Source organism: Halictus rubicundus, chromosome 12, assembly GCF_050948215.1.
Source record: "Halictus rubicundus isolate RS-2024b chromosome 12, iyHalRubi1_principal, whole genome shotgun sequence".
NCBI classification, from domain to species: domain Eukaryota; kingdom Metazoa; phylum Arthropoda; class Insecta; order Hymenoptera; family Halictidae; genus Halictus; species Halictus rubicundus.
Genome location: NC_135160.1, coordinates 4,950,550 through 4,976,289, shown reverse-complemented (window position 1 = coordinate 4,976,289; position 25,740 = coordinate 4,950,550). Strand labels below are relative to the sequence as shown.

The 25,740-nt window shown below is 38.3% G+C and overlaps 3 protein-coding genes across 4 annotated transcripts; 1 reads left to right on the top strand and 2 right to left on the bottom strand.

Moving 5' to 3' along the window:
• Window positions 1-437: 437 nt before the first annotated feature.
• On the top strand, window positions 438-20,988 carry Ubr3 (Ubr3 ubiquitin ligase). The gene is made up of 29 exons (XM_076797915.1): window positions 438-1,087; window positions 1,196-1,409; window positions 1,483-1,608; window positions 1,693-1,958; window positions 2,030-2,274; window positions 2,351-2,468; window positions 2,541-2,720; window positions 3,195-3,421; window positions 3,502-3,657; window positions 11,218-11,399; window positions 11,478-11,617; window positions 11,832-11,974; window positions 12,048-12,214; window positions 12,310-12,553; window positions 12,812-12,971; window positions 13,070-13,210; window positions 13,533-13,685; window positions 14,162-14,334; window positions 14,434-14,851; window positions 15,205-15,353; window positions 15,434-15,586; window positions 15,671-15,979; window positions 16,096-16,330; window positions 16,420-16,629; window positions 16,868-17,142; window positions 17,540-17,887; window positions 18,288-18,419; window positions 18,506-18,645; window positions 18,722-20,988. Exons 1-29 carry the CDS (start codon window positions 850-852, stop codon window positions 18,837-18,839), a joined length of 5,760 nt encoding a protein of 1,919 aa, XP_076654030.1. The 5' UTR covers window positions 438-849; the 3' UTR covers window positions 18,840-20,988.
• Orion (chemokine-like protein orion) lies at window positions 3,808-10,569 on the bottom strand. Of its 2 annotated transcripts, XM_076797917.1 has the most exons (9): window positions 8,376-8,575; window positions 6,526-7,103; window positions 6,282-6,423; window positions 5,811-5,951; window positions 5,527-5,744; window positions 5,219-5,439; window positions 4,906-5,144; window positions 4,705-4,834; window positions 3,808-4,641 (listed from the first exon to the last, which is right to left on the bottom strand). In XM_076797917.1, exons 2-9 carry the CDS (start codon window positions 7,024-7,026, stop codon window positions 4,302-4,304), a joined length of 1,932 nt encoding a protein of 643 aa, XP_076654032.1. In that variant the 5' UTR covers window positions 7,027-7,103; window positions 8,376-8,575; the 3' UTR covers window positions 3,808-4,301. The 2 variants fall into 2 exon arrangements, with proteins under 2 accessions (XP_076654032.1, XP_076654031.1); XM_076797916.1 differs by lacking the exons at window positions 6,526-7,103; window positions 8,376-8,575 and adding an exon at window positions 9,721-10,569.
• A 49-nt stretch (window positions 20,989-21,037) lies between the features above and the next one.
• On the bottom strand, window positions 21,038-24,084 carry LOC143359741 (small ubiquitin-related modifier). Its single transcript, XM_076797918.1, has 5 exons — window positions 23,945-24,084; window positions 23,756-23,824; window positions 23,591-23,668; window positions 22,872-22,943; window positions 21,038-22,755 (listed from the first exon to the last, which is right to left on the bottom strand). The coding sequence occupies exons 1-5, from the start codon at window positions 23,957-23,959 to the stop codon at window positions 22,693-22,695; spliced, it is 297 nt and encodes a 98-aa protein (XP_076654033.1). The 5' UTR covers window positions 23,960-24,084; the 3' UTR covers window positions 21,038-22,692.
• Window positions 24,085-25,740: the final 1,656 nt, after the last annotated feature.

The window sequence follows — 25,740 nt, the reverse complement described above, 5'->3', positions numbered from 1 at the left end:
AGCAATTTCACCAAAAAACACTTTGCGAGATACGAGATCATAGAAAACAAAGATTTGATGCAGCATTCCCTCCGTAGCGTCGCGTTTCGGCCACCTCTCCGACGTCACGATTTCTATCCCCACCACTCCATTGCGCATCGAGCAGCGCGCAGATTTTCGAGCGAAGAAAGGAACGTGAAGAAGAAAGACAGAACTAAAGCGAGTGATCTCCTACCACTGATCTATAATCATCATCTCTCACGCGTTATCTCTCCTTTTCTTCGATTCTGACAGCATCACTGTCGCAACGGCGAATCGTCAACTAATCAAAGTAGAAAAGAACTTTGATAGACCCTCTCTAACGTCGCGCTACGTCACCGAACTCGTGTGACGCCGTGGAGGTAACGAACCGCACATCGGTCACTGTTCCGTCGATAAGATAGATAAACTCTTGATCGGAAAGAAGAAGACGTACCGTAGAAGAATATAAACTGTGGTCAATTGGTCGAACGATTGGTGGTCAATTGGTTTTGCCGTCCCGTAAATGCGGATGTGTGTTGTATTAACAACGATTATTGTGCAAGTACCGAGTACTTGTCGAAACACGAAATCTGAAGGTCGATAATCGTACGTCGCTTTGGAGAGTGGTGTAAGTTAACGGTCCCTTGGTGCTTTCGTCATGCTGTCAAAATTGATGAGGAAGACAGAGTTGACGGGAGATGCTCACTGATGATGGCGCCGCCATGATTACCCTACGTCTGGCAAGCCTGCCCCTGCACTCGTTCTCTCGATCCTCGGAGGATACCGCAACACGTATCGAGACCAGTACTACCCGTAGTATCCTTGCAGCGCGAGGTCAACTATTTCACGATGGCCTCGACGTTGAACACCTCCCACGTATTAATGAACAAAGGCAAACGCGGTGCAGCTGCTTATATTTACGCAGAATGCAGCAATCCAACCCTTGACAGTGGTGAACCACAGCATCTCAACGAACTGTTGGATGTACTCTTGAATCCTGGCAAGGCCATCGACGATTGGGAAACCATTGACTGGTGCAAGTGGTTGATGGCCGGTGGTCGTTCACCGGATGATTTTGCTAACACAGGTACCGTATACATTTCTTTTCGTTTTGTCTGTAAAAACGAGCAGATCTGTACATTCTCTGCTACAAGATTGATTCTTCGTTTAAAAATATTTTATATCCACATTTTAGTGAGGATGTACGATAATGCTACAACATGTGGACTTGTTTGGACACCAAATTTTGTGGCATATCGTTGTCGTACCTGTAGCATCTCGCCGTGTATGTCTCTGTGCACAGAATGCTTTAAGAAAGGCAATCATTTTCGCCATGACTTCAATATGTTCCTCAGCCAAGCTGGAGGAGCATGCGACTGTGGTGATTCATCTGTTATGAAAGAAGCAGGGTAAGAATTTGCATCTGCTACACAAACTGATTTGTGACGCCGAAACTATTCCATCCTGTTATCTTTCCCATAGATTCTGTGATAGACATGGTCCAAAAGCTGCCGTCGATAAATCGGCTCCTTCAGATTTGTTGTGTGTGTCGGTCGCAATGATGCCAAGGATTATCCTTCGTCTTATCCAACATTTGCGTGAAAATTGGTTCGTTATATAATTTTCTTTTATTACTAGTACTTTAAATAATACGTAGCGTTTGTAACAATTTTTTCTTTCGTACAATTGCAGTAAAGTACGTGCTCCAGACTATAGGGTTGCTATCCAAGATGCAGACGGATATTTAACCATGCTTCTTGACTTCAATAAAATGGGCACATTGATGAGACGAGTCATGACGTCAGCGCTCACCAATCCACAGAAATATAGATGTTTCATGGATCCATCTGTATCGACTGGACAGCCAGAATACGACATTTATTGTCAGGATAGTAATAACATATATCAGAATGCAGTGAAATCTTTGCCAAACCCAGAACCACCTGATGAATATAAAGGTAAATTCATACATATTCTATTAATAGATACAATATTACGATGCAATATAAACTGTATCTTTTGTTTTTAGAATGCGCATCATTGCAAGAACACCTAGAACATACCACTTTCTTAGAAGAATTAATGTTTTGGACGGTTGTTTATGAATTCCCGCAACAACTAGTTTGCCTGCTGCTGAATATGTTGCCTGATCCAGATTACAAGGAAGCACTCACTTGTGCATTCGTGCTACATTATAGTAGAATTTCGATGATGCTCGAACGCTCAACAGATCCCGATACTTTAAGTAACAGAATAGTTCACGTTAGCGTGCAGGTCAGTTTTCTTCACTAAAGTAATATCCATCATAAAAAGTGAATGAGCATTAATGCCTTCACGTTTCTTATTTTAGCTTTTTAGCAACGAAAGTCTAGCATTGAGAATGGTCGATCAACTGAATTTATTGCACGTTATGGTTATCAGTTTGAAGTACATGATGAGCAAAATTCTGATTCAGAATACCTTACATGGTATGTAGATTTCAGGATGATAAAATATTGGAGCACTTTTCTATCGGACTAATTGTTTTCTTCTCTGTTTAGATCCAGACAAAAATTTTCATTATGTAGTGGACTGTAGACGTCAAGTAATGAAGGAACATTGCTACTGGCCCCTAGTGTCAGATTTAAATAATGTTCTTTCGCATAAGGCTGTCGCTGATCGATTTATGAGCGACGACACACTTTTGGAAATGTGGTTTCATTTCCTATCTATGTTTCAAGGTATCGTTGTGTCTTGTGTAAAATATACACCTGGGTATTCTCATTTTCGAGGTCGTTTTCGCACGAATTTTTAGGAATATTTATCGGAAAAATTATTGAACCTTTTGCATTAGGATTTTGTACACATATTTATTGGTACTGAAAGTACATGTGTGATTTTTTTAAAGTAAAAATAATCAAAATTATACGAGTTATGTTTTAAAAGACGTGGGTTGACGGTCGCCATGATTCCAGTCAATCGGTCAACTAGAACTTGAGATATCGTAGCAACCGTTTCGAAAAAAGTGGTTTCGCGAAAAACGGGTTTAAAGATTCAACTATCAATATCTCGCAAATCCTTTTGCACACATATTTTACAATACTTATACTTAAAGAAAATGGAAAAAAGAAAAATCGATTTTTTGAAGATGAGAAACCAAACTACCTCCTTAAGTATATATTTATCTCAAGAGCTACTAATTAAATTTGTTGCAGGAATGAACGTGAATCAGCGAGAACTAAGTGGACACATTGAGTTCGAACCTAACACGTATTATGCAGCGTTCAGCGCTGAATTGGAAGCAAGCGCGTATCCAATGTGGGCTTTGGCCTCTCATTTGAGCGGCCCCGAGAGTGCACCTCACAGTCGAAGAGTGCTTAGCTATTGTTTAATGGCTCTACAAGATTGGTTGGATGCTATTAATTACACCCATCCAAACGATGTAAGAATTCGATCAATTCTGCCGAGTGTCATTTTGGTTTTGTCTGGTGTCATCAACGATTGCTTTTGCTTTTGTTGCAGAGCGACAGCTTACAAGTGTCGTTTCACCTTCCGCTACACCGATATTTTGCTGTGTACATGTGTCAAGCGGTTCGCCAACAAGGAGCTACACTTAATAATTTACTACCTCCTACTGATATGCTGCACCTTCTAATGATGCATCCTCTACGTGTTCAGGTGAGTACATTTCAACAGTTCTTGATTTCTGAAAACACTTGTTACTTAGACGTCCGTAACGCCGCATTGAAACATTGGGAAACATATTAACGAATTCAAAAAAATCAGAATGACGTGTGGTCTGACTACAACGAAGAACTTCGATTAACGTTTTGGTTTTTATTTATTTGTATATTTAAATCACAGAATCTTGAGGTACCTATTTACAGGATACTTGGGCAGCCGATAGTTTCACGTTCTCTTATCGAATATGCAACCACTACAGATTAACGATACAGATTCATTTTTTAGATATAAAAATTGTATACTTGTTGTTCTTATCAATGCAGAAACAAAACGCAATCACGGTCTTATAACGTAATATCGAACTGATAGAAACGAGTGATAGTACAAAACAAAAAGAAAGTAAATAATATTACGCGCGCATCATATACATACATGCTAAAATGGCACAATGACGATAGAAAGAATCAACAGGGTACGAGCATGGTTAATGTTTCGAATTACATGGATGCGTGCCGAAATGATTAAAAAATTCTATACTGTTTAATTATAATTCAATGAAGAGAGCACGCAAAGGTAACATAAAATGTATCTACGGACGACATCTATATCTTATCGTCGTTATACGGATATAACCGATTTCATGTCGTTCTTATTTCGCTTAACGGAGGATGATTAATGACCGGTGGTGCTGGTGGAAAATCAACCATCAAATGTGGCGTGAAGTCGTATGTGATTAGTTTCAAGGCCACGTAGCCTCCCGATCCCGATCTGCCTTTGTGAAAAACTCCGGCACCCGCCATTGGAACCGGTGGATCCGATTGCACCGGTTGAATGTCGATGAATGGTACTGTGTTTTGTGCAGCATCCATCCTTCGATCACTGGGCGAGAAATTCACGTACTGGTGCTTCTTCGAGTCCGGTAACGATGGTAGTTGAGCTCGGGTTGGTATATCAGGATTTTTCAATTCCAATTCCGACCTGTAAATCGAGATAATGGTGAACATAAAGATCGCCCTAAAAGCACAATCATCCGTATCTCACCTGTCGGTAACGTCGTTGCCTATCCAGAAACTGTTTATAGACGGTTGTAACAATTCCCCTGATGTGAAATTAAACGGTGTCACCTGTATTTCCAGATTCAATCGAGACCCGATCGTTCTAAACCTGACACCTAGAAAGATGAATATCGTAAATAGTGTTTTTCTACGTGAAACGAGAATTTCAAATAAATAACGCGCATACCTGTTACCAGGTGATTTTGATCTGACACTAAATCGTCTAGATCCAAGCCTCTCTTTTCCCAAGCTAGTGTATGATAGTCAACACCGTTCTTGACATACTTATCCAATATAGAAAACGGTACAATAGGCTTCCAGGCGACAGTTGTGCTGTTGATGTTTCCACGTGGCAACAGTTGACCCTCTTGTATTTGTATGTGCATTATCTGATTCACTTTCTTCAGTGTAATACCTGTGACAACCCTGTAACACGCAGTGTCTCTCATTGTAAAAGGATTGGATAACCTTCGCTAAGTAATCTATGATGATGTATTTACTTGTTGTTCGCGGTGTCGGATGTAACTTCTCGCAAACTGAAGTACCGGTCGGATCTCCAGCTTTGATCGTCACAGTAGCAGAAACAATAACTGCAATGCCAGAATAACCAGCGCCACCAACTGTCCACTTTTATTTGTTCTCTCTTGCAAGTATTTCGCTGGCCGAAAACTTGATTGTTCTCGTACTGTATGTAGTCGTATCGTCGATGGCTGTTCTTAGCCTGAAAACAATTCAACACGCACATGAAATCCAGAATATTCTCCTTATACCGGCCAGATCTTTAAAAACAAAGTGAAATTCAATTTACCGCTGGGCACACCCACATGTCGGAATCAATGTACTCGCAATGTATCACATTACCGTTACATTGTCTTTGTTGGGAGCAGAACTGGTTTTTGTAACATCCGTGCACCTGCGAGTAACTATAATAAGCGCAATTCTCCTTGCAACTTGTCTGCTTACTCAGATCTACTTCATTCACGATATAGCCTTGAAACAGTTCCGTTAACTGCGCGTACGTTTCATCTGCAAAGAGTTTTATCCCGTTCGATCGAGTTCGATGTTTAGAATATTCGTGAACAGAAAACATACTTAATCTTGGTTGCGCCGGGTCGCACATCCAGAGATCTCTAGGTGCGAATGCCATGGCAGTCTTCACAGCTCTTACGGTTTCAGATGTTCTCACTGCATACTGTTGCTTTATTAGTTCCATTTCTTCAGTGAAGTTAGCACCTGTATCGAATACGCTCAATGCGTTATTCGTTCAATTTACTTGCTTTAAATTTTTCTTAACACGTTCGCTACCGACGTTCAGCTTCGTTGTTGAAACATTTGAATAAATGCAACGTTACTCCTTCATAATAATATTGAAGCAGAGGAATAATGTCATAGAAGACATAGAAGATTGTCATAAGATCTCTGAATACTATGCTACGCACTATGATTTTCAACATATAAGTGCATAAAATTAACTTGAGTATCTATGAGTAAACAGGATTGTAGTAGCGAACGTGTTAATCCAATATGTCCAATCAAAACTGGAGGTAGCTCTCGCAGTTATACCTTGATTATACAGTCTCAGTAACATGTAGGAAAACTGAATCATGCTGTAGCCTTTGATCTCCGCAAGAGTAACCGTGCCGTAAAGGTTGTAGAGCAATTGTTGAAGAGATTGGTTTTCATTGCAAATTTGCGAGGCAGCTTCCTGTACAGAATATAAACCAGTTAAAATATCAACTATTCTGATCGAGCCTTCGCTTATTGGCTATAATAAATGCTCGTTCGATTTGTCGTTGCTACATTGTACCTGATAAGCCAGAACGAACAACTTATCATGCACTATAAATTCGGTGATACGGGCGAGTTTGCCTATTATGGAGTTGTTCGGGTCGTGTAGAATGGCGTCCGAGATGTTCGCCAGCGCTTGCAAATCGAGCTCCTTGTTCTTTTGAATGATCTCGTATTGCATTTGCCTGAAAATATTGTACAGGCCCTCGATCGCCTCGAGCTCCTTCCGTGTCCGGTTCCACAACCAGACGGAATTCAACGAGTTCAAACGGCCGTAACCGGGATCCGGAAAATTCCGTTCCAACTCATCGCCGAAGTCTCGGAAGCTCTTTATGAGATACTTCTCGACGTCGAGCCCGTTAAGACCCATCCGAAATACCACGTCGTTAATCGTTTCCGTGAGTTTGTTAAGGTTGTGTCTCATCTCGTCAATGTCCGTAGCATCCTTTCCAAAGGCAAAAGCTGCTCCCCACGTTACCGACAGGAGGAACAGGCACACAGAAGCTTTTGTTTTCTTCATTTTCCGTTCGTCTTACGATCTATCTTTCAGAGCTTCTTCGACTACGCAGACTTCCGGCACATCCTAATATACAACACCTACGAACGAACAAGTAAACTTGACAACAATTTTTTCCTTTTTTTTTCCATAAAAATCTAACACGTTACGCACTCCCTCTCTCTCTCTCCGGTTCCAATATTGTAAAAATCTGAAACAACCCTCGATTCTGAAAGTATAACAGCTACGGTGAGGCTATCGTCTTCCCGATGTGTAAACGGTATCGTGTCCTTGAAACTTCTGAGAACAAAACAGTATTCGTCCAGATCAGCAGCGTGCCTCGCCGCCTCTGTGTGCGAGTGACGCTCCCGTACACCGAGCCTGATTCGCGCGAGTGTTTCGCGAATCACGTTTGATGCAAGGGTCGAATGTACCGATTACGTTAAAAACTAGATACGTCGCCAGACAAAATGATTACGGTCTCGGAAAGATGACAAGCGCCGTGCAGCGTCGTGGGACTCGCTGCTTTGCGACCTAGGATTAGCGTTTTTTGTCAATGGCGTTTTCCACCAAATGATATCTAATTACTATTAAAGTGAGTCATGTCCGGCTAATGTTAACACTTCCGGTCGTGGCGAATCATTTGATTGAATATTTCAACAACTTTTTCTGGGGTACTCCCCCCCCCCCCGTGTGAATTCACCGATGCCGCGCTTTCCCGTAGAAATATCTAGAAAGCACGCTTTCTTTCCCGCGGAAATCACTTGTATTCAACTTCTCTTCGTTTTCCGAAAATTACCCTCAAAAAAGAAAACGGCAAAAATAACTGTTATTCGATCGGGCCGTAAGCAGGCCCGCCTAAGGTTTCTTCGCATACAACTACAATCTTATTACACAAAGTCGAATTACGTTTGGTATCCTCCAGTTTTCGTACGCGAACACTCGGAAACGTTCGAAAAGTTTACCGCGCTATGCAGAATTCCAAAGAGCTTCGCGAACTCTTCGCGACCCTGCTGACTAAGATTATTTGTATTGACAAAGATGATTCGCGATAAGAACCGATTTTAAAATTACATTCCGTTAAAAAGAAAGAAAAAGATAATACCGTTCCTTCTTCATTTTCAATCAAAGTGAACTACAAAGTAACGGGCGTCACTCGTTACTTCCGATTGAGCCTTCTAAAGACCGAAGAAATATGTTTAACCAGACCCGGTCCCCCGGATTTACGCATTTAACGCTGATGCTTAGAAAAAGGCCACGCAGTATATAGGTCGCGGAGGTCAATGAGATCGTTCTATCGTTCGATCCGTTTCGATCGTAATAAACGAAAATTTGGAACCGGAGAGAGACTATCGGACAACAAACGTTCTTACGCTATAGGTTACAATTCGAAGGTTCTCTAGGTGCACACAGTCTGCTCTTTTGTCACGACACGCTCCGCTGCATAAACATCTGTCGGATGACCGTTTCTCGGAATATTGTTGCTCAACGTGATTTGTTCACACAAAAATGAAGGAAACAAACAATCGCAACGAGCGGTTCCCTCGGTTGCTTGAATTCGACTGAAGGTTTTGCATCAGTCCATCGTCATTTTACTCTGTGTGCCTCCCCTCTCGCTTCGAACCGTTCAGGCTTTTAATGGTGTTATGTATCTCTGCGCATGCCCCTCTTCATTCTTACTCTCCTCTCGTTTTGTTAAGCCGTTCCGTACAAAGTGCATTGTATCGTCGAGAAAAACATCGACTCCTTTCATCGTAATGGAGATGCAGCTTGCACGAAGGAATCTCGATTTCGACGAAAAATCAAAAGAACCAACGAATCTCGCATGAATTTACTCTTCTACGTGGAGAGAAAAAAAAAAGCATTTCGATCACGAACAATGGCGGATTTATACTTTTGCCGCCTACGGGCTACTTGCATTCTGCATTCCCCTCCCCGTAGGCTTTAAACGATTTCTTGTAATTTCATATAATTCAAACATGTTATTTTTATTTTTAAATTGGTTAACATTTTCATTTTTTTTTATTGTTGTGACTTGCGCCTTTGGTATTTATTTATCCTCTCCCCCAAATCCGCCACTGATCACGAATACTCGATTTTTTTACTTCCCGGTCGTATTGTTCTTCATGTCTTTGCGCGGTATTCATTCTCAAAAGAGAAAAAAAAAAATTATGATCGCAACTGGTATTGTCTCGCCGAGTTTGATCGTCTCGATACTCGCGAATAATGCTGCGAGACCTTATCATGGTTCACGAATTGAATGGGTACATGATGTCGGACGTCGCTTGATCATCGTGATAGTTCGCTACACCTAATACACTTGTTATACTTAACGATAGTGATAGGGTTCTCGGAACTGTTAATGATCGGCGGACGACATACTTCCATTGTAAATTTATTTCAATTCGTTTCTCAACTTTTGGATTTGTTGGGCAACGATCAAAAAATTACTTTTAAAAAACTGTTATTAAAAAAAAAAAGAAACGTCATCTTAATGTTTCATTTCATTCGAATACTACTGTTACTGTATCTCAAAAATGTGAGCTAAACGGAAAAGCTCAGTATCGGTCCTCAAAGACCGACGCCGTCTGAACGGAAAATTTGATGTCGGTCCCTAGGGACCGACGTAGCGCTTTTCCGACTCTGGCGTCCGGACACTGCCTTTTCGGGCATTTTTTAATGACAATTTCTACAAAAAGAAGGGTTTTCGATACTTACGTTCATCTGTTTCGCCAGCAACACAATGACGCTTCTGCTAAAAGTTTGGTCGGAAGCGGGGACTAACAGTCGGTGAATACTTTTCAAAATATCAGGCAAAGCGCCTGATCTAGAGGAGACGCATGTTGTAGCGAAGTCCTCCATCGTGAATCGGTCGTAGTTTTTGGGCGATAGGGTGTATACTACGAAATTATTGTACAAATCGTTAACTTGCCCGACGTACTGATCGATCTGGCTTAATTTATGATCGAGGGTCTCTTGTAACGGTAGATCGACTAACAGTTTGGCTCTAATCATGTCGATGTGCAATCCCATTTTCTGCTGAAAATCGTCGATCTTATTCGACACTAACAATATACGGTTCCTCAACTCTCTCTCCATTCTATAAACGAACGGGAAGATCGGCTCCTTGTCGCCAGGCTTTTTCGGTTGTATCATTTCCCACGATTCGAGAACATCTACCACAGTCTCGCTACCGAATCTCAACATATCCTTTATGTCCATGACGTTCGTGAGGTCGAAACCGCGCGCGGATGGCTCGAAGCCGATTATCAAACAGAACAGAAGAATCTTCGTTTTCACCGCGGCCATTTTCACTGAGTCTGTCCGAAACTCCCCAGCGAAATGAATTTCGGATAGAAAAGTTCACGGGAAATATTCGCACATGTGTCACAGACCGAATTCTCTTCGTATCCGGTTTCTTCTCTTGCCGCGATTGCGCTGTTAATCGTTCACGAATTTGAAATGGCTACGGACGAGTCATGAAGCAAATGGAGGTACCATTTCAACTAGAAATGTGTAGAATACGTTCCGCGTGCTAAGGTTCCGTTCAACTCATCTGAAACTGAGGATCTTCTCCTCCCGTCCATTGATGACAGAATTGTAACAACCTGACAACGCTGCGTTAGGATACCACCATCGTGTGACAGGATTGGTCGGTTCGGAGGGGGAACTGCCGTGATCCCACGAATCAGCTTCGAAGAGTGAAAGAACGCCAGTCAGATGTTTCAGATATCATTATTATGTTTCACGAAATGCAATACTTTCTTTACAGCTGGGCGTACCGAGCATGCTTTCTTATTGAAAAGAAAATTCACTGTCTGAAAACTCTGTTGCTATTGTATCGCATAAATGTTATTCACGATAAAATGTTCCTTTCACATTTGGTTTTTCCGCTCCATTAACGACCCTGAAATAGCTTCTAATTACATCGTACCAATTTGCTTGTTCCTATTCGATCGTTTCGAAAGGATTAAAAAATTCTCGAATGAAACAGAAGCGAAAATTATGTCGGTTCCGTCGAACTCGTGATTCAATTTTCGAAAGTACCGTTAGCTCCCCTTTTATGAGTCATGCATACCACACAAGACGATGCCTTTTTGTAGCTACAAATTGGGACAGTACAATTTGTCGTTAGAACAATTATGCTTCATAAAAATACCTTTATCTTGAAATTTTTTTCCACGTTTATATGTAACACCATGATTTTTCGTTTAGGTTGCTTTTTATGAAATCTGGAATGGCTTATGGGTTCGTAATGGACTTCAAATAAAAGGACAAGCCATGACTTATATACAATGCAATTTTTGCAATTCAATGGTCGACGCGGATCTCTATCTCCTGCAAGTGTGCGCAACAAAATTGCAACCGGACGTCTTTATGAAAACTGTTATCGAAAAGTAATTATTTCGATTTATCCTTGCTTTGTTGCTATTTCTTCAGATAGAACATGGAAAATAATCACTCTGTTCGTTTAGGTTTCACGTGAGGGAATGGATGAGTCTCTGTTTGTATCATACGCGTCAAAACGAATACATGGAAGGAGAGAAAAATACTCCTATGTTGGAAAGTTGCTTAACGTTTTTAGCTACCTTGGTAAACGTTCGAACAAACCTAGGTAAATTTTTCACAATTCGTTTTGTATTTAATAATTGAACCACAGATCTTTACACATTTTTTAAATTTTACCACATTATCTACCAACGGAGAATAATGTATTCCAGGATAATGTATTCCATAACTTTTTAAAGTCTACAGCCCATGCCTAAGGATTTTTTACAACTCATCCCCAGTAATGCAATCTGTATACAACTTACACAATATTTCTGCAGGTTTACCCGATAATGAAATGTCTGGCTTGGAAATGGTTACCTTGCTGTGTATGGGAGACAAGACTCACAGTCAGTTAATGGAGTTAATGCCAGAGCGTTGCGGTACCCCACAGAACAGAGACTTTGAATTCATTTTGGCTGATGTATGTTTTGCTTGCATTATTTATAGAAGCATCCATAAGCATTTCTTGAACTATCGTATAATATATTTTACAGACAGCGCAATACAAGGCACCCAATCTTGAAGCCAGTGGAAATATGCAGCAGGGAATGTATGGCCCGAAACCACACGTGTGGGATGAATTATTTGATCCTCTACACGTTTTATTGAGAGCAGTGCATAGAAAAGACTTTCAGATATCGATGGATCGTTTCACTGAATAGTATGCTTATCTTCTCAATTAATCATATTTGATTTAACGTCTATTTCTACTACTTTTACACACTGATATTTATTACAATGTTACAAATGTTTCAGTGTGAAGCAATCAGGAAAACTGAAAAACAGTGCGACACCGTGGCCACCATTTAGACATCCGGCTCCTGTTTCATTCGATTACGACGATCCGCGGATCGCCTTACGCACCAAAGTTTTTCACGCTATGATTTTAATAATTCTTTACAAGACTGTATACGGTCATAGCATATCTGAACACGTAATGGCATTGACTATTTACTTATTAGAAATGGCAGTAATCACTGCCGAAATACCTGACAAATCTGTAAGTACATAGAATGTAGGATACATTAATCCTATAGACATTATGACGAATAACACTCGCCCGGCCGTCGGCGGGTCTGTTTAGACCCAGAAATTTTTTAAAAATAGTGTGCTCTAGTATATGTCACAAAATAAATGAATTAAATAACCGTTTTTATGTAAATATTAGTCCGCGTAACATTTTTACCGATGATCATGCGAGTGTTGATTGAAACAATTGTAATCGTGTAATAACTACGTTTTGTTCGTTCCGAATTAGACAAACCGCGTGTGTCACTATACCAGCGAAGGAACATCTCGTGTGATAAAGGATATGGATCTGGAAAGTTTTTATAAGATTGATAATTTATCCGAAAATCTAAGGACCGTGGTACCACGCGTGATCAAAATGCAAGAATCAGAGTCAGAAAGTTCTGAAAGTAAGCACAACCATTAGCTAACTGTTCTCTTTTCTACTTTTCTTTTTCAATTCTTTATGCTTTGGAATCTCAATCGCTTTAAACATCTTTTCTTTTAGGCGAACTAGAGTATGATATTCAAGATGAAATGACTGATGTTGCAGCTTCGCTTATGCTAAACGATGGGACAGATGAAAGCTGCTTGGAAACTCTAAGTCTACCATCCTTACCCTCTCTACCAGCCTTACCAGCAGCAGATGGTAAGCGATTTTATAATTTATTTGTTAACGATATGGAATACGTTAGCTAAGAGAAATAAATTTCGAATCACTTATTTGGTTTAAAAATAGGCAGAAAATTTTATATGTGTATGTATTCCTTGAGAATGAATTTCTAGTATTATCAAATATATTTTCTACATCCTCATTAGTCACTTTCACCATAAGTTTGTATATGAGTTAAGACACGCCCTGGATATAATTTGATTTCAAAAAGTGGATGTTTCGATATCGATTAAGTTGTAATATCGTGTAGTGCAATATGTAATGACATTAGTTTTGTTTCTCCTTTTATTATGTGTAGCCCAACTTCATATGACTATTGTACCTGAAGACGGAATTGTTGCTATATCAGATGTTAACAGTGAAGATGATATAATAACTACACAAAGAGCTTTGCCACCATCCACTGAAGGGTCCATGGCCCTTGCCCTTGAACCACCTCCTTCACCAAACAGTATGTTGCTCTTAGTCTTTCCACTTAACCGTAGCTGTATCCTTAATGTTGGATGTTGCACATGTTCGATTTGATCAGGCCTTTTTTTCTGGTGGAACATAACTATATGCATTACACAATGCAAACAATAGAAATGAGAAAAACTTGGCTCTGCTTAACACAGCTAACAGAAGCGAACTTGTGGATTATTCTTTATAGCAAGAAAGCACTGAATACTGTAAAATATTAGGTTGTTGCATGCGAAATGTCCGATTTTAGAATGCAAATGTTATAAAGCGTTTTCACCGTTGATTACTAGAGGGTGGATTTTATGTATTTATGACATTTCACATGTAACCACCTAATTGTCCATATTATAGTTCGAGAGATATGTGCTAATATATTGTATTTAGTGTTCACTCGACTAGCATGCGTTTAAAAAAGAAAGATTACAAGTCGACCTATATCTTAATATCATTTTTTTGAACTGCACGTAGATATGGTCGGTGGCCGACCAGCATTGCCACCAGCACCTCAACGACCTGCTGTTATGGCTGGTAACGAAATAGTTACTGCCCAAAGAGTTTACCCAAGTCTAAGTACTTCTGCCATGGAAATTGTTCCATCAACATCGAATTCTCATAAGCACTTAAAGAGGAGAGAGCCTGTGGTAAAAAAAATTCAAATTCGATCGTATCCGCACGATCAGTTGAAAATCATTTTTATAAAATTCCTTTCTTACCGTCAATCGATCTTTCTTTCGTTGCAGAGAGGACAACCAAAGACAGTAAAAATAGGCGAAAGCATAATTTCCTTGTTATTAAAATTACACTCTCAATTGTCGGGTGTACCGGATAGTTACAGCCTCGAGCAGTGTACAATGTCCGATAACGAACCTAGTAGTAGTTCAGCAACCCCACCAAAGGAGTCGAGAATCGGCGACGGGCCGTTCTTCATCTCGCAGCTACTTAATAAAATAGCGAACTTAGATCCTATGTGCAAGGAGGCTATCATTGAAACGAAGAACAAGCTGTGGCCGCTCACGCAGACATGCGAGGACGAACAACGGGAGAAAGAACGCCGCGAGAAAGAGGAAAGACGAAGGCGAGCAAAGGAGAGGCAACAGAAGGTGATGGCCGAATTTGCCAATAAACAAAAGCAGTTCATGGAGAAGGCACTGAAAACAGGTATAATCGACGTCGAAGTAAAATCAAAATTGAGCTCACTGCAGCAAGAAGAGTGTACCTCCATTTTAAAATATGTTGAAATTTTTTGTGGACATCGAAAATGATAAAATTAGATTATTTTTAAGCCTGCTTGTCATCACTGGTAACGGGTGCAGGTCCAAAATTTACAATAAATCGCTTATTTGTTATCGGACTTGTACCAAACGATATAGAAATTTTTTTACATATATTACACGTCGTAACTAAAAAAAAAAACAAACTTTCAGAAATGAATGTCCAATTTCATACGTCCTCAATTCTCAAAAAGAAAAAATCAAAGTATTCAAGCTACGGTATTTGTTTCTAACTTTCAGACGAGGGAGATGGAATATGTAGTATGGACGGAATTGAAGAGGACAATGCAAACAAATTAACCAGCAAAAAGGAATATGATTGCGTAATTTGTAATCAAACTACTCCCACCAGCGAGGATGCGCCAATGGGCCTGATTGTATTAATTCAGGTAATAAATAAACCCTTGGATTGTTACTTGATTTTAATTACGATATTAGTTCAGTGTTTCACCATATGCTTTTCATGTAGCCGACATGCGTTCTTGGTCATGCACTGCAGCAACCAGAACGACCAGTTTTACCCACTTCCGATGACGATCCGCCTATAGCCATAGCAAAAGGTGACACCCGTAGCGCTCACTGGGCCCGTAGAATGCAGGAGATAAACCCCCATTTCTCATATGTAATTACTTCTATCTCAGCTGATAACATCCTCGAACGTCGATAGATCGAAATGTAATAATATATCTGAATTTGTTTCCCGCAGACCACATGGGTGTTGACTGTCGATTGGCTCAGGGAGGATGGAGTTCATGTTCAGACATGCGGTCATCATCTGCATCTAGAATGCTTGAAGTCATACTTGGTATCTCTTCGTAGCCATCAAAGACCGCAGAATATCGCGGTGGAAAGGGGCGAATACCTGTGTCCGCTTTGCAGGCAATTAGCTAATTCGGTTCTGCCGCTTTCCCCGCAATTGGGAGAGTGTGCAGCACTGGTGCAGTCGCATCACGCGCCCGCTACAGCGATACTCTCAGAAATAAATAATATGCTGAAAGAAATACAACAAAACCCTGTAAGCTTTCTTATATTGATTTGTCGCAATTAGAGGTGTCCCGCACCGACATTCTCAGGATCTCGCACACCTCTAGTCGCAAAGCATTCCGTCTATATAACATTTGATCTTTCCAGCTCTCGTCAAATTTGTCCGTGTCAATGGTCAAATCCATGGAAGACATGACGAACATATGCACAGGCTATAAGGATGGATACTACACTCCTTTGTTTCCTAGTCCCCAAAACTTGTTCTTTTTCATAACTTCTATAGCCCGAACGAATTTCGAAATTGAACTGATCCAACGTGGTGGATCGCTATGCGTTCAATCACCTACTACGATACCTCAGACGCCGAAACGCGACTGCCTTGGTAAATTTCTTTGTTTTCTCGTGTATTTAGACTACGTGCTTCATTCATTGGCGGTTGTATTGATTACATTATCGTTGTATTGTTTTCAGTTGCACTCCTCCACGTTCTGGCGATGCATGCGAAAATATTAGCATCGTGGCCGGTGCATCCTATTTGGCAGCAATTGGTTGGAATACCTGCGGAGCCTCCATCCACACTCGCCTTGAAGCCACGCGAGAAAGAAGTTCCAGTGCTTCTCATCCACCCGACTGTTCTTCTGATACAATTCATATTGCTACTTCCTCTCCACTTGGATCAGAGTATGTATCTTAATCGTTGACAATTTGAAAAATGTTTCTTTTTTTTATACTAGCTGAGAGCTGTTTACCTAAATGTTCGCAATGGTACATTTTACCGGTATAGAATTTCTACAGTTTTCGGATGAAGAACGTAAAAGGCTTGAAAACTTTCCCAAACGACCGATATATGTGAATATAAGTCAACTGAAATAAATCGCCTAACGATCTAACAATGCTTAACGTGTTGAATTGCTTCTAGCATATTTCTCCACCGTGGTGAAGGCACTCTACAACTTATTGTACTACCAAGTGGTACTACAAATCAGTTGTGATCTCCTACATGCGGAAAGGAACGCGATTTTAAGGGGAGGAGACCCGAGTTTGGACCGTGGTATCATGTCTGTGGATACTATACTGTATAGAATCGTCGAATACTTCAACGACAGTCGGTTGTATTGTTTAGACGACTACAAACCATCGACTTCAGCAGCTACGTCGTACGCGAGGATGAGCATGCTTAACTTTGAACAACAGGTATGCGTATACTAAATGCTAAACGTTGACCCAGCGACTGCAGAACGATCGATGTTATCATCTGTTCGGAGGCCCAAAATAACAGTTATTTTTAAAACGTTTTCGAAAATAGTCATTGAGTGAAAATTAAAATTTATTTAAATGAATGCCAATCACCAATAAATCTCAATGAAATTTATCCTCAAAGAATAACCATATTTTTGATGATTAATATCGTTTTGGTTACTCGAAACCATTATAAATTACTGAAATTTTGTTTGGTTACCAGTAACCAATACAGTAAACCAGTATTTTTTTCGTTTATGAGAAACTATTATTGATGACCAGAATTTGCATAAAGATCCGCACTCTACTTGTAATAATTATGATGTCTGCATCCATTTAATTGTTATTTCAGGTACAATTACTGTGCTTACCATTCTTGCGAATAGCTGCACTGCTTCGCTACCATTTGTATGAACAACCATTACCCCTAGTTAGTACACCACAGACTGAGTTCGTGAGATTAGTTTATTATTTGGAACTAGTATCGGAAGGTATGGATTGGAATGTATTCAATTCAACGGTGGCCTTGAACTGGCAGAACAGTGAGGCTAGCGTTTCAATACCCCGACAATGGTGCGATCAGTTCCTCATGTTTGTGAAACAAACCTATAACGTGAGGTACCTGATAACGGAGCTGCACATATCGTGGCAAACACCCAAGTTACTCAGTCTTCCAAGGGAATATGAAAAGTTGTTTTCGGTACGTGTTTTATACAACTCGCATGCAGACACACAATTTATGGCACACACTTTCAACCAGAATTGCTTTCTTTCTAAATGGACCAAACGACTTCAGTTTTTCTGTCATGCTAGGATTAGTTTACTAGATAATATGTAATGAAATTTTAGAAAAATTGCGTTTAATCGGAATTATGAAAAAAACAAAAAATAGTAGAAGTTGCTTTCTACAACTGTTTTCTTTGAGCCTGTAATGAAAATTTAAAAAATGTCATTTGTATATAGCTTGGCAAAAAAACTGAAATCGTTTGGTCCATTTATGAAAAAGTTATTCCGACTTAAAGTATGTGCCATCAATTATGAAACCAGCCGCGTCCAAGATCGTTCGAGATCGATCAATCAATGTTTCTTTATCGTTCTAGTACTACCACGAACGACAATGTCGGCAGTGCCACTCGGTTCCACGAGAGATTAGTATCTGCCTGATATGTGGTACAATTGTCTGTCTGAAACAAGGCTGCTGCAAGCAAAAGAACGTTTGCGAAGCTGTCCAAGTATGTATTGCATAGAGCGCATTCGGGCAGCGTTTTTTCCTCTCGTGAACTATAAATATGATTTTTATTAATACAATTTTCCTTAGCATTCAGCCATATGCGGAACTGGTACTGGCATATATTTGGTAGTCACGTCTACTTATATTGTTGTGATCCGAGGACGGCGAGCTTGTTTGTGGGGATCTTTGTATCTTGACGACTTTGAAGAAGAAGACAAAGATCTGAAGTACGTAGCTCGGACTCCTTGTTGTCTCGATGATTCAATCGTGCTCATAATGTGTTATTTTAATGTGTTCTCGTAGGCGTGGCAAACCTTTGTATTTAAGTCAAGATAGATACCAATTACTGGAGCAACAATGGTTGACGCATAGGTTTGATCACACGAAAAAAGCGTGGGTATGGCATCGTGATGCGCTGTGACCTTTCTTACACGTCGCAAAGCGCTAATTTTCTTAAACGGGGTTGAAGAACTTCAGCCGGTTTTCTCCCATACAATGCTTCGCCAAGAAATAACAGCGCTTTAAGAATTAACGGATCGCTCGAATACTGTACGGATATTATATTTATTATAATGCAAGTAAGTAGATATAATAATTGAATGAAAGTATTATAAAAAAACGAGGTGAGAGCTAAACTAAACAACAAAAAAAAAAACGTTATTTATAGTCATACCACCTGAAAGATTATATCTGAAGAAATGTATGTTTTGAATTAAACTGTGTACATTTTATTTAAGAACATATACATATATAAATATATATACATGATGTCCTAATTAAAAAAAAGAGAATACTTATGTAGCGCGTAGCATTTGTACTTCAGAGATGGAAACGATTGATTTTCGCGATTTAAATTTTGATTGTTGCTAGAGAACAGATATAAATTATGCCCCAACGAAGACATAATTTTCTTTCTAATGAAATTAATTCTTTTTCTTTGTCTCTATTAAAATAGTTTAAATTTATCGTGTATCTTGTTGGACGAGAAAAGGGAAAATACAAAAATAGAATCAGTTACGTCCTATAATTTGTTAATGTAATTATACTATTAATTACTAAAAAAAAATCGTTACTTCGAAACTTCATAATTGCATTCAGATCATTCGGGAACAGAATTTGCTGGACCGCTGTAATTTTTGTAAATGGAAAAATGTATTGCGCTGGACTTATACATATGACGAAATCGAAGACTGGCGTCTTTCATAGAGGAACTCTGTTTCTGAGTTAAGTTCGACAATGTAACGAGCTTAATACCGAATCTGACATCGATAATTTATTAATGTAATTATATTATTGGTTACTAAAAAAAGATCGTTACTTCGATGGTCGAGGTTTATTCGGATTATTCAGAAACAGAATTTACTGGACCGCTATAATTTTTGTAAATGGGAAGAAAATAAAAGGTGTACTGTGCTAGATTTATAAACATGACAAAACGATAGACTGACGTCTTTAATATGGAAACTCTGTTTCTGAAGTAAGTTTAATAACGAGTTGAACTTACAATACTGAATCCCCGTATTATTTATTCTTGTATCTCGTTGTATGATTCTGATTTACTTTGATTGAATCTCGGAACGCTCAGGAGAAGCAAAACGGTTGAATGCAATGTGTGCACGGTTCCTTTTAAACGCAAGGTGAAGGGAAATTTCTCTGTATGCCTTCAATCGGTGGGGAGGAATGTTTAAACACGAAGCAATTCTGTACAGCGACACTTTAGTGAAGAAAACGACGTGGAAATTCTATTCGGAATACGAAATTAACACCATTTTAGTCTACAAAAGAGAATGACCAGAGTCCGTGGTATAGTGATAAGCGAATTTATTGTTAAACACCTCACATATAAGATTGTAAAATCTTCTCACTCCCTGTAAAAAAAAACAAGCTTTCATTCGGACTTTTTTGTTCACGCGATTCTACCCCCGTAAAGATTTGTAACAAACTATATAACGAATCTGTCACGGAGCAAGTAGGTCCCGTGATTCAGACAATATCCGATGCATTATTTTTCTGTATGCATACTACGAGCTGTGTATATTAAAACTATATAAATTCACTTTTTTTGTCGAACGAACTATTTATCTACTTGCTGACTTCTTTTCGCACCAGTGCATAAAAGTAACGATTAAGCGATTGAACTGTGGCAAGTAAGTTTTTATTGCTTCAGAAGAAGCAATTTATGCGATAGAATTCTCATAATTAAGGACAGAAGTAATAGGAACGCTCTAAAATTTTACGCTCCATACATATACAAAAAAATCCTCCTGTTGAAGATTTCGAGTTTTGTGATACTACAATTATCGAGGCAGAAAATTGCTTCTTCTAGATGTAGTTTTTTGTAAATATGTAATAATGTTAGGACGCCACACATTAGATTATTAGAGGACGCAAGATAATTTGTGTATAGTTAAAATATTTTTAGGCATACTCGTTTATAACATTTATGGATTTTGCGAGTATCACCCGTTGAAACGAAGTGCTAAAAAGTAAATAATAATAGCAACTATCAACTCTGTTCAATGTATAAAGAAAAGCTATACTACTAAATAAAAAGCTTTCCTTTTGACGTACATCGTTCCGTTTCATTTCTCCACATGTCTTTTACGCGTATATACAAAATAACTAGGAAAAAATGAAGGATTATTTTTATTTGTTTTTGTTGTTGTTGTAGGTAATTATTACAGGTATTTTATACTATTGCCAGATGTAAACATGATTGTGACACTAATGAAATTGAATGATTATTACAATGCTGTTTATATCAAAATCATTATCTGCTTTTTTTACGGAATTCAAAAATTTCTTCCACTTTTACGAGAGAATACTAAGTAATGTTACTGTTATACCTTACTTACAATTTCTAACTATAAACATGTTTACCACTTACAGTGGTTCTAGAAAGTTTGTGTACACCATTTTTTTCCATTCTGCAAAAAAAGTAATAAGTTCTAGTAATAATAATAATAATAATTTTAAGATCCTCCTCTACGCAAGGAACATAAAAAAGTATGTGTTAATAACTGTAATTCTATAAATTAGTAGTCTAGATACCATACTCGCACTCTAAAGTAGTAAGTAATAGAAGTATTCGATCGAATTTTATAATAAGAATCGTTAATCTATTTATATATTCTAATATCGTCATATCACAGAATAGAAAAGTTCGATCACGGTATAGAGAAACTTTTTGGAACCACAGTAAATTAATTTAACTGTAAAGAGAATTTAGTATTGTTCGAAGAATAAAACTGCTTAATAGTAGAGAACGAAATTCCGAACAACTTTTACAAGTTATTAATAAAAACAAAAACTATATTACTTATTTGTACAAGAATAAATTTTATTACAATTTGTTGAAATTTTGTCCTGCTAAACCATTGAGTAAGTATTTTGTAATGAGGATGCTCATAGAAATTTGAAAGATTTTCAAGAAAAAAACGAACAAAAAAATTGAAGCGCCTAAAGTTAACAAATCCACGGGTCTTTGGTCCAGCTTTTGCAATCTCAAACTCCGATTCTCGGAAGACGAGAATCTGTCAATAACAATTCCTATAGAAGCATACATGTTCATACTGTCCATTGCAATAGAACATATTCTGGACAAAATTGTTTAATAGCAACGAATTTGTAGGAAGCATCCACATTACTTACATCGAATCAACTACTCCATGATTACCATAAGAAAAAGGAAAACAACCAATCCTCTGTATATATCGTCGACATCAAAATCTCAAAGATAAAAAATTGTTACTATTGTAATTGTATTAAAAAGGCAAAGGAGAAAGTATTACAATTATTTCTTTTTTTTTTATTAGAGATGCAGCTTAAACGCAACAATTTTTTAAAAATCATGTTCACATTGTGTATAATATTTACTGTGCTCGAATAATGAAACTAAGAATATTGTTTTCTTTTTCGAAACTTTTATAATCTAAATCTACGGAAATTCAGAAATCTATGAAATGTGAATATATTGCCAGATGTTAGTGAAGGACAAAACTTATGACATTAAGGCATGATTCTCGTGTTTTTCTTTTGTTGTTGTTTTGTTTTTAGTGAATGAATGTGTATGTTGTATGAAATATGGCTGTTGATGGTCCTTAATCTTGCTTCGTTACAGGAATGTAGAATAGCACATCAAAATATTACGTAAAAAAACCAAATTACATAATGCTTTTAAACATACATATACATACTGATGAACTTGTCCATTTCTTTACGATAGTCACTTTCACTTTAAAAGATATTAAAACTGAATAATAGGTTTAATTTCCTTAGTAGTGACCACCTGTTTGTTCTTGATACACTTCGATAACGTCATCGTTTTCCATTTCCAGCTACAATAATAAATCATTGTTAAAGTGCATTGACATTTCGTAAATAAAATTCTTATTAACTGAAACTCTTGTCTCCAGAATTATGGATTAATGTTATGCAGCTGTAATTTATTTACCTGTTTTGGTGTCTCATCATCATTAATCCTTTTACCATCAAAAAGAAACCTGAGCGATGTCATAGGAACACCCTGCATCAAATTTGTTATCGTATAGTCACCTTTTCTACGTTCAACATACAATTTCTGATACTTTAAACCAGGGCTGCTTAACTTGTTTTCCCCTGTGAGCCACAGGACACTCCTACCATTCCCCCTCTACAATCTCCTCGGAAAACAAAATTCTAAACAAATGCAGAGAAATCTTGTTGTCTCATTCTGCCACGCTTCGCCTCGCTTGTTTTCTTTGTTGCGCCCAATCTCCTCCGCCAATGTCCATCCCCTAGAGAAGCACATGAGCGAAACGGAGTGGGGGAGAATGAGACAGTTACGATTCTCCTTTCCCCTGTGACTGCCTAGCTTGTGGGGCGTACGCAGTGGGGTTTCTTGTCGAAAAAGGAAGATGGGCGAAAGAGCCACCAGTTCGGCAGCCCTGCTTTAAACATTCGAAGACGTACTATATGTATGATGAGTAATTTTCAAATACCTTAAGACTCGGATCATTCGTACTTCTAGTTACAATACTAAAATCAATACAGAATTTCAAGTGCTAAAGAATTTTTTAATTACTGATCATATAGTTCGGAAATAATTAAAGACTGGCTCTACTACAAAATTCGTTGAAACTTTCAAGTTGCATGAAATAGTGCATCTGTTTAAACAACGAAAAAAAAACTAACCACACGATCGCTATATGACTTCTTGAGTTTACCCATTTGAGTAGTCATCTTTACCCTAAAGTGAATTTCATTGCTGTCCTAAAAAAAAAGTGAAACAATAAAGTCAACGGAGGGATATTGTCGATGAAGATTGCGAATGAGAGAAATAAATTCGTCATCTCTTACGTTTCCGACGACTTTGAGCTTGATGTATTCGGAATTAGCGTCGCCTGGGCCGGCTTCGGGTTTTTGCTCCTAATACGCAAGGTTAGACCGATTAGACTCAACGTATGAACGAACATATCGATGTTACATTGTATTTATATCATAAGATACTGCTACTAGCTGCCGGATTATCGGAACTAGTCGACTCACCTGGTTATCAGACATGATAATTAATTAAATATAACAATTCTCGACCACGCGCCAGAACAGTAACCAAACACAAGCACGCAATATGGCGCCGCGCTTTTGTCAGTTTCAGTCTTCTAAAAATAAAAATTTTTAACGTTTACTAGAACGCTCGTTCCGAAACGCATCACGTTCTGCCACCTTCCGTGTTTTATTTTGGCTTATGCTTCGGCCATAAATTGAATAATACCAGAGAGGAATGAGAGTGCTCACGCCCGGGGTTTCGGAGTTCCCACTTTCGTGACATCGCCGCTTTAGCATGGCACAGAACCGGTCAGTCTTTCCTGGAACAGAACCGGTCAGTCTTTTAGCATGGCACAGAACCGGTCAGTCTTTCCAGGAACAGAACCGGTCAGTCTTTTAGCATAAAACTAAACGCACATTATTTTTTTAACCAAGATTAGAACGTACAGCTTAATTGTTTTATATGAAATATGTAACTAACATGTAAATCTTGTGTACAAAATCTCTAATTAATATAAATTAAGAATAATATTAATTGTAATGATACGTATTTTATTTTTTTCCAAGTTTGTAGTTGCAAACTCTAGTTGTAAAAAATGGAAAATCCGGAAAAATTCGAACAAATACAGATCTCATATCGAAGTTTAAAAGCGACCAACCTGAATATTAATTTAATAATGAGCTATTGTCATCAACACTATCTTAAATTTTTTCATATATTTAGCTACTGTTATTATTAATTAAAAAAATTTTTCTTTCATGAATAAGTATTTTTTCCACCTCAGCACCATAAGATTTTTACTAGATGACTTTAAAAACACATTAGAACTATTTTTAAATAATTTTACTCGAAAACATTCTAGTTTACTCTTTATTTCACCGTTCTACAAATTTTTATGGGCTGCATTGCAGCTCTGTTTAACACTCTTTTACAACTCAATACCATGGTACCATCCATATTCAAGGAAGAACAATTTTTGCGACGATCATTGAAAAAACAAAAGTGTTTCCTTCATTTCAGTCCTTTAGTGCGTTGGTGACGTAGCGCCCAGCACACTTACCTGTGTTCTGTGTCACATCTGGAGTTTTATGGTACGCTAACAATTGCTATTGAGTCGCAAGCCAGACCATACAACCGAATGCATCCACAACTTCCAGAGACCTGCCTCCAAACTAATTAAAGGAAGGCTAGACATGCAGTGTGTACTAAACTCCTCAAAAGAGGCGGATTCCAGTCGCTCGTGTTATAAACCTCATTCGATACTTCATCGAAAGGGTGATCTTACATATTTCTGTAACAGTTCCAAGTGCATGCACTTTGTTCACTCTTGTAATGATACACTCTTTGTAATAATTAAATTCAATTAAATATTAAGTAAATCTTTCACGCTGCTAACTGCCCTCGCAGAGTTGGGCATTATTTGGGATAAAAAATTATTTAAATAAAAATTTGAATAAAAGATACTTTATTTTTATTTGTTATTTGAAGTTCGAATAAAAAAAAGCATCTTTATTGAACGAGTATCGAATAAATAATTTTATTAGATGAGAATTTATCCGACGAATAAAAATACTTTTTTATATTCGAAGCTTCAAATTAAATTTTAATTTTTTATCTGTACTATTATTGGGAGGCTACGAGTAATTCTTCCGAATTTCGAATAATTTTCGTCAGCTCGAATAAGCGGCTTCGAGCAGAGTTGGGCAATATATTTATCTAAATAAAAATTTCGAATAAGGAATAAAAGGTAAAAAAATTTTTATTCGTTATTCGAAGGTTCGAATAAAAAAAGTAT